The sequence below is a fragment of the Poecilia latipinna genome, unplaced genomic scaffold, assembly GCF_001443285.1.
Source record: "Poecilia latipinna isolate Pla-1442-1.1 unplaced genomic scaffold, P_latipinna-1.0 Scaffold574, whole genome shotgun sequence".
NCBI lineage: Eukaryota > Metazoa > Chordata > Actinopteri > Cyprinodontiformes > Poeciliidae > Poecilia > Poecilia latipinna.
Window position 1 is genome coordinate 27,900 of NW_015113190.1, and position 9,554 is coordinate 37,453.

Genomic DNA, 9,554 nt, shown 5'->3' on the forward strand with positions numbered 1-9,554 from the left:
ATTTGATGACATCAACTCTTTCACTGCCCTTACGTAGAATTTATTAAAACATGGAGGCCATTTATCTGATTAGAAAGAGAGAGAGACATAATTACAAAGTATGTTGCTTTTCTTTGTTTTTTTTGTTTGTTTTTCTTTGCTTTTCATAAAAACATAACAGTAGAACAGCAATAAAAAGTGTTTCATTTTCTGAATGTTTGTTTAAAACATTCAATAATTGGTTAAAATGACCATCTGGTTGTATTTAAATTGTGGATTTTTAAAGACTGTGATGAAAAGCAGGTTTTATTTCAGACTTTTTAAATATATAAGTTCACATTTACTATTGATCTGTCCTGAAAACAACTTAAAATGTTAACTAAATCCCCGTCGTCAGTATCTCCCCGTTGAGGCCAGACTCGCAACAACAGCTGGACTCAAAATAATAAAGTTCTGCAGCCAGAAAGAGGCAGCTGCCATGGAAGAAAGAAATGATTCAAATCCCAAGATGTTAACTCAAATCAAACATTTTAGACCAAAGGTAGCATAACAGTAGGAGTAAACCGTTTTAAACACCAGACTTTTTTAAACAAATAACATGTTATCTGCCATGAAAAAAAATATATGATGATGAATCTGTTATCCTATAAGTAAAAAAAAAAAGTGCCCATGCTACAACGAGACAGAAAATGAAATATGGATCAGGAAAGAGCGTTGTGGGACAATCCGGAGCACTTTGATAGATATCCTGTGTCTTTTGGCAGTGCGGGCTTAGTCAAAGTGTGCAGGTGCCACCGAGCTGCATGCACGTTTACGCTGGAAGGGATTAGATTTTACTTTCTTCACTGCAGCATAAAACTGTAGTGTGGCTCATGGAATCCACTTTTGGTATAAGAAAAGCTTTTAGAGATAACAGGCATTTGGATGATGCTGGACAAATGATCAGGCACATCTTAAAATGTCAATAACTAACTGTGCAGGATATTACCAGAATATTTCAAGCACTGGATTCATTGTTACATTTAAAATGGTCCGTGCCTACACTTGGATTTCAGCCTCCAAAAGGCTTGCAGTATGAGGCCCTGAGTCAAGTCTAATCCCTCCAACTCCTGTGTCCGAGACAACTGGTGAGGAGCTGGGGGTCCTCATGGTGAGAGAGGACAGTGATGGGGTGAAAGTGGGTGTCATAGCTGACGGGGTGAGTCCTGTGTTCCTGGCTAATGGAGAATAAGCATATTTAGGGTAGGAAGGCTTCCTGCTCAGGGTTGGTACTCGTCCAGGTTTTCTCGGAGGAACAGTCCGAATGCCTGGCTGAGCCACTCCGGTTATGAGAGGTGGTGGGTACATGAGAGAACTTGACTCTGTAGCAAAGTCCTCATGGCCTCCTTGAAGCTCCTCATCAGGAAGCATACCTATATCAGTGAACACAGCAGCCAGAGAGTGAAAGCGTGGTTCCCAGTCTAAAAGGAAGTCCCAGCTGTAGCTACCCTCCAGTGGCTCTTCAAGGCACACCAGTGAAGTCAGAGAATCTGCAGAAGCTTGAGCCTTGGAGAGAGGGGCATACCCTCTTGCCCCCATGGAATCCTCTAAATCTTTAACTCTAAGTATTGCAGGAAGTAATTCCTCTCCTCCTCCCTCCTCTTGGAAATGGTTGAGACTTTCTGTGCTTGCTATGCCCTGTGCTAAACATTTAGTAAGAGATAAAATATGTTCTGGCCCTACGTCAATAGAGTGGCAGGAGCTCTTATCAACTGGTAGGGTGGAGTTGGGGATCTCTGTGGTAAGCTTGTTGACTTTCTCTCTTTTATAACAGGGAAACTCATTGATCCACTTGATTTCCTGATCCTCAGCTGTCTCACCCTCTGCTGATCCACGGCCACTTGAATCTGACTGGGTGTATGGGTTAGAAACGTCTCTCTTTGCAACAAAACCTTCGACTTGCGTCAACTCCTGCAAGGAAACGTCACTGTGCATCTGGCTGTTTGATTCACCGGATGAGTCAGTACCATGGTTCAACTGTGCAGCAATGGCAGAGGCCTTTTTCAGGACAGCTTCTTTAACTTTACATCTGAGAACCAAGCCCACAAAGATAACTAGGACAAAGACGAACAAAAGCAGCGACAGACTCAGACTAAATATGTGGGAATCATGCTGAACCCCAGTAAGTGCTTCGGCTGAGCTGGAGATATTGACAAAAACTAAGCAAGTTGTTGTTCTGGAACCCAGTCTGGGACTACCTGCAGTCACGACCAGTTCCACCATATCCTCACTTGCATGGCTGATTCTTCTGCGATACACGGGACCAGACACAAAGATAGCTCCAATTGTTTTGTTAATTGAAAAAAATGGAGATGGAGTCAAAAGCGAGTACTCTACCAGCCCGTCCACTCCTCCATCATGGTCCATTGCCATCACAAAACCAACTGTCTTCCCGGTGTTGGGATTTTCTGGAAGAAGGAAGTGGTACTGCTTCTGAGTGAAGATGGGACTGAACTCATCTACTCCCTTTATGGCTACTTGGACTCTTACCGTAGCTGATTTGTCACCTTTGTCTTTGGCCTCCACTACAAAGCAGTACTCATTCTCACGTTCATAGTCAAATGTTTGTCTAGTGTGAATGTCACCAGTAAGGGCATCAATGGCAAAGGCCTCCTTCCTCTCTGGGCTTCCACTGCCATAGTCCATGAAGCAAGAGGACAGAATTGAGTAGGTCAGCAGGCCATAGGGCCCAGAGTCTTTGTCAACAGCGTGGACAGAACATGTATGGGTGAATGCTGGGAGGTTTTCCAGCACTGAGCAGGTAACTGAGGGGAACATGAAGAATGGAGTGTTGTCATTCTCATCCAGAACATTAACAAAGACAACTGCGAAAGCCATGTTTTGGTTTTCTGATGCCTGGCCCCCATCGGTAGCTCTGATGGTGAGGATATACCTTAAATCCTCCTCATAGTCAAGTGATTGGTTGACCATCAAAATGCCAGACTGGGGGTCCAGCTTGAGGTGACCTTTACTGTTCCCAGAAATAATTTCATAATGCACAAGGCCATTGACACCAAGATCAGGATCCAGAGCACTAACGTGGACTAAGCTGGTTCCTATCTGGCTGCTTTCACTCACCTCTGCATGGTACTCTGCACTGGAGAAGACCGGAGCATTGTCATTGCAGTCAGTAACAGTCACTTTAATGATCGATGAGCTGTTCAGGGGAGGCGTTCCTCGATCAGAAACACTAACTGTCAATTCATAATACTCAGTTGTCTCACGGTCCAAGGGATTACACAAAACCAGCCGTCCGACATTTTTCATTTGATTTTCAACAGGAATCTTTTTCACTTCTAAACAGAATCGCTTTTCTTCATTTCCGCCGATGATGGCGTAGTCCAAATGGGTGTTTTCTGGGCTCCAATCTTCGTCCTGTGCAGAAATTGTGAGCAGGGTGGTTTCTGGGGGTGTATCTTCAGCAGTAGTGAGTGTGTAAACATCCTGGTGAAACAAAGGTTTATGGTCATTTGCGTCTACAAGCACCAGGGCCACAGAGGTGACTGTGGATCGAACGGGTTCGCCCTCATCTCTCGCCTCAACCAGAAGATGGAGCATGTTGCTGTATGTGATGGTCCTTAAAGGCTTGTTGGTGAAAATAGAACCTGTAATTAGAAAGTGTGTATTATTAAACAGATTTCATTCACTGGGTTTATTTTTTTTCCTTTCCATTTGCTATCTGCATTCATAATAAACATGTATAACTTCTTGTGGGGTTGTGACCATATTCAGCAACAGAGTGAAGTAGTAGGTCGGTTCAAACATCGGCTGTTGCTTCTCTTTCTTCAAACTCTAGCTGGTCTTTGCGTTTCTATACTGTGTTATCTGAGAGCATACTACAGATTATCACTATGAGTTAATATTTAGTAAAATAGCTAACTCTAGCAAGTGGTAGTAGAAGTCTCATACTTGCTCTCACGGGAGAAAAATCACCCACATTAAAAACTGATTCAACGTCTGATTTAACCAAATACGCAAATTATCACTGGGTTTATTTTGCTTTGCATGAATAACGATGGTATTGTAAGGCCTTGTGTTGCTGGAGTTGCATCAAAGTTGCAGAAGTCATTAGATGCAGCAGAACAACCTCATGTCCTGAGAATAATGTTCTAAATGAATATCACATGCGGACTGCAGGAGCAATTTTCTTCTTGGATGGCATCAAAGAGTTTCACCAAACAATTTCTTATTCCACTTCACTGCCACTTCAACTTCTGTCCATGATGAGCAAGTGGAGCAGAACCGTCCACTGAGGAACACAGAAAGACAAAAAGTCCCGGGGCCACAGACAGGCTGTGTTACGTTTTTGGATTGTAGTCATAAACCTTTAGTTAGTGTTCATGCACATTTCCTGTCATGGTCCTCTCCACAAATGAATGCATATAATTTTCACTGCATATTGAATTTAGGGCTGAAACATAATACAGAAGGATAAATCCTCTCTTTATTTAATAAAGACAGGCCAGACTGATGAGAAATGGTTCGCTTTTAGTTTCTTTAAGAATATATATGTATATATTTTTTTAAAGTGGCACAAGACCAAAGCTATAGATTTTCTGAGACTCGATAGCCTCACAGTTACTTTATGCTCTCTCATTTTTCTGGCTCAATAATTTACACAAGCTTTGAACATATAAACACTGTTGCTGGCAGCAGTCAAACTCTTAGTAAACTTTGGTCCTGAATGAGGCAAGAAAAAAAAACATTTGCTAGAAAAGAATTTCCTTGGCAAATACAAAAATTAAACTGCCAAATAGTACCATATAAATAGACACACACATTAATAATCTCCGTTTTTACCATTATCTTTCTGGATGTAGAAGGCATGAAGAGGAGAAGAAAGAAGTCTGTAGCTGATCTTCCCATTGAGACCAGAATCTCTGTCAGTAGCAGCAACATTCACAACTAAAGTGTCAGCTGAGACCAGCTCTGACACTTCCACCTGGAACAAAATATTCATACAACAGGATTTACAAAATGTCTGAGTTTCTGTTTAAAGTTTGCCATGAAAATATAAACCTAGTATCATTTTTAGAGCTTAAAACTAGGAGATAAAGCTAATTTCAAGTATAAAACATTTTACAATGTCATTGGTTACATTACAAAAGACAAACTACGACGATATGGTTTAGCTGTACGTGGAAAACAACTCTAGTTTTGCAGGTCTGGAGCAAAATGTACTGGTGTCTGTAAACATAGTGCTGGGACAAAAACTATCAGCAGTCGTTTTAAAACAGAACACTTGTAGGTGTTTTAAGCAGTGCAGAATGTCGACTTGTAATTACTATCACCGTTAAAAAATATGCAACATTTCCATAGCTTAAATTTATTTATTTTTACTTGGATTTTACTTTATTTTATCTTGCTTTATACAGATCATCTCATTGACACAACTGACCTCATCTTAAAGCTAAACATAATAATATTGTGACAATACTATGACAACATTAATAACTATAATAAATTTGTGGTCATGACACTGAATGTTCATGTAATGATGGTGAATTGTATAACTCTGATTAATTCACTGGACAGTTTTCTAAAGTCCAGACCAAAGTTTTCATTGGAGGTTGAAGTGATGCAATCAGGAAAAGTGGGGTGAAAAGGAAAACATCAAGAGGCCAATAACAGGCAGTGTATAAATGAATTGCTTCATTCTGTGATTTTAATTTTAGAGAATGAGNGTGTGTGTTTGGTGTCGTCTATCAGCCCCGATACTGATGGGCAGATGTCTCTTGTCACTGCGGTAACCGTTGTCAGGTGAAACAGTCTCTCTCCTCTTCCAAGTCTCCGTCTGTAATTAACTGACACTGTATCCTCTGTGTTTGTTTCTTGTTTTTGTTGTTTCAGGGCAGGATGGGAGCCAGGTATCTCTCTCAAATCCAGGAGGAATCTGAAAGCAGAGAGCACAGGTAAACGAATCGGACCACCCGACCGTCTCACAGCCAGTTTTTGTGGGATTGTATGGCTGGTTTACGGAGAGAAAACGTTGAAGATGGAAGGTAGATTTTGTAACCGCGTGTTGCAGAACTGCCGCCGTCTGAAGCGGAGACGGAAACTCGGACGGGTCGGATTAATTTGATAAGCGTGTGTGTTTGTGATACTCTGCGGTGGATCTCGGATACATTACCCCGATCAGATGGATCTGAAAACAAATCTGAAACAGAAACGTGTTCGGTTTGTTGTTCTGTTTGTGGGGAGCAGATCAGCCTTCATGTTTGCTTCTGAGGACATTTTGGGGCAAACTGTTAAGAGAATTAGGTTTTATTGTACATCAGAGTAGAGGGTAGCGAACCCAAAAATTATACTCGAGTAAGAGTAGAAATACTTCATAATAAAACTACTCAAAGTACAGCGTAGTAAAAATACTCCTAGAAGGAATTTTTTTCACAAAAGTTATTCAAGTAAAAGTAACTAGTTACTACAAAACTCTGCTCCAGAGTGTCTCTGCTCCAACTTAGCTGATTTAAATGCGTCTAATGTGGAAATAAATGTGATTGTTTTGTCAGTTTTTTAAATTTTACTTGTTAAATTTTAATTTTCAAAAAAAAAAAAAAATCTTGTTTTTAATGTTAGTTTATGCTACTTGAATTTTTCTACATAATTAAAGTTCATCTAAATCAATACATATCAAATATGTTCCAGGCAACTTTAATCAGATGGATTTTTAGTCTTGATTTAAAGCAGGGGTGTCCAATGCGTGGCCCGGGGGCCATTTGCGGTCTTTTGAGTAGTTTCGAGTGGCCCTGGGATCAACTTAGAAATGGTTTAAATGGTAGAGGTGCACATGAAAACCTTTTGTGTTTCTCTTTCTATGAAATTTTCAATGGTAAATTTATATCCAAAGTAGAAAATTGTAGGGACAAAACCAATGTTTTACTTTTATTCTACTGTTGTAGTAAGTAGGGCCACAAATCTCCAGTGACCGTTTACTTAAAAACAGGCTTAGTTTGATATTTTGACTGATAAGTTAGGAAACTGTAAAGACAATTTTTCTAGATCTTCTTGGGACAGTAGACCTTTAACCCTAGAAATGTTCCTCAGATGATAGAAGACTGAGTTGTAACTGTCTTTATGTGTTCTGGAAGGTTAAAATATGTCAGAAAAACACTCAGGATGCTGCAGTCTGCATCATATTCAATGTTATAAAATGTATTTTTATTTTCTGCTGTGGTTTACAACTGGAGAGGATTCGGTTGTGTGTGTTTGGGTTTTATTAGCAGTGTCAGTCACACACACATGCTGTTCAACAAGACGACAACATGATGAGGTGAAATATGAACTCATCACTCTCTCTCTCTTCTGGTCTGATAGCACTGGCTTCCTGCCTTTGATCGCCCAGCGGCAGCAGCAGACAGGTGGAACAGGTAAACCAGGTGTGACCAGGACAGAGAGACGAGATGTTCGGCTTCGGTCCAACTCTGTTCCTCTGGCTGTTTACGATCAGCCAAGGAAGCTGGAGAAGAACAGGACTCTGTTAGAGGAGGTGAAGGGAAATGTAAACAATCAAGGATTTTTTCCCAGAACTTCTGCACAATGATGTATATCGTAACATCATAACATTTGGATATTTCAAACCAATTCTGCATCTAAAACCTTTAAAAACACTAAAAAGTATTTACCCCTTGAACATTTTAGCCTTTTATTGTCTTTACAAATCAATTGTGATCAACAAAGTTTTTCTGCTTTAATCATAAAAAATTACAAAAAATCTTAACTGTCAAAATGAAAATTAGTTACTTTAAATGTCAATAAAATGAAAATATTTGACATTGAGATTAAATAAATATTTTATTTTTTTATTTGACCTTTAGATTTTCTCATTGAAATCCGAGATTTTATTTACAAGAAAGATCTGTTTATTTTAAACAAAACAATAATAATTACAAACACAACAAGAAAAGTAATTAAGAAATTATGGATAAAATGTCATAAAATTGAGAATAACTTTGTTCTCTTAGTTTTAATATTTTCATTTTCAAATAATATTTAAGCATATTTTACTATTGAATAAAATACTTTGAGAATAACATCATAATATTACTAGAATAAAGTTGAAATGATATGAGATATTTAAATATTTTTATTCTTGAATAAAACATTTATTCTCAAATAAAATGTTTTGAGAATAACGTCATATTACAAGAATAAAGTCAGAATATTATGATTTATTCTCATAATATTATAACTTTATTTTTGTAACATTATTTTTTTGTTTTCTTAATCTGGTCCTAATACTCTGTCATAAAAAAAATAACAAATAAATGATAAAGTAACACTTTTTGCCTAGTTTTGATATTCATTTGATGTTCTATTTTTAGATTTTTATTCTGATTTTCCTTTATTTGGTAGATAATCATCTAATATTGAAATCTGAAGACCTAAACGGAGTGGATTTATTTATTTTCTCGCTGCCGTTTCCCAGCTGACGCACATCGAAGGAGAGCTGCGGGAGTCTCAGCGTTTGGACGTTGCACGGCAGCAGGAAGCTCAATTCATCCGTCAGCAGGAAAACAAACTGCTGTGGCAGAACTTGTGTTTCCTGAGTCTGAGCCAGCGTGTGGCCAAGTAATTTCAGGCACAGCACAGATGAACATGCATCAAAAATGCTTTGAATTTTTATACATTTTCATAAAAGTCACTTACATGAAGCGAGTTTCTGTTGTTTCCTGCAGGCCGTGGGTGAGCAGCTACTTCAGGAAGTTTCCCATGCACATCTACTGTCTCCCGGTCCAGACTCCCTGCCACAACGGCAGGAGGCGCAGGAAGAGATGATGCAAAATCAGAAGTTAAAATACCAGATGAGGAAATAAATGTGATCTTTTCAGCTCACTTGTATCTCAATCATTTGGCTCCTTTAAGTGGATGAGAGGAAACGCCAAATATGGTTTTCCACTAGGGCTGTAGTGATACAGTAAACTTACGATACGATACGGTACATGATATTCTGTCCACGATACGATATATATTGCGATATTCATCAGACGATACAATTCAATACACTTTTGTGATTTTCTGGAAGATTTTAGAGGGACAGAGCGATTTTGGAGATATTTTGTGACTGTTATAGAGTTGGATTGAATTACTGAACTGAAAACTGATTAAAACACCAACCTGGCTCTGGTTGGACATGGACACAGACTTAAAGTCAACAGCTGGACAAAATGAATCAAAGAAGTGGTGAGAAAACATGTTTCTTTTAATTGAAACAGTACAAATTGTAGCTTACGTGGATTTATAAAGTAAATAAAGTGCACCAAGCACCCTGCTCTGAATAGTCTCATACCTTTTTAACCTTGACACTTAACATCTGAAGGAATCACTCTAAGCCTGCTGACCTAATCACTCTCTTGGCGAAGCAAGCAGTGAGTGAGCAAGATGACAGTTGGATGTTACGATACTTGCGGATGAATATCGATTTTTTTAGGAAAGAAAATATCGATATATATCGCGATATCGATATTATCCTACAGCCCTAGAAATTAATCCTCAGTGGACATTACTTTTACCGTTGGTGAGTAAACTGAAAACATTCC

The 9,554-nt window shown here is 39.0% G+C and overlaps 1 protein-coding gene across 1 annotated transcript in view; it reads right to left on the reverse strand.

Annotated features, from left to right (window-relative positions):
- Nucleotides 1-627: 627 nt before the first annotated feature.
- The window catches only part of dchs2 (dachsous cadherin-related 2), a 41,676-nt gene continuing 32,749 nt past the window's right edge, over nucleotides 628-9,554 (reverse strand). Inside the window, exons 17-19 of the mRNA XM_015042012.1 lie at nucleotides 6,123-6,228; nucleotides 4,819-4,960; nucleotides 628-3,623 (exon numbers count right to left, since the gene is read on the reverse strand). Of these exons, the coding sequence (XP_014897498.1) occupies nucleotides 1,018-3,623; nucleotides 4,819-4,960; nucleotides 6,123-6,228 (2,854 nt within the window). The 3' untranslated portion in view covers nucleotides 628-1,017. The remainder of the gene's footprint in view (nucleotides 3,624-4,818; nucleotides 4,961-6,122; nucleotides 6,229-9,554) is intronic.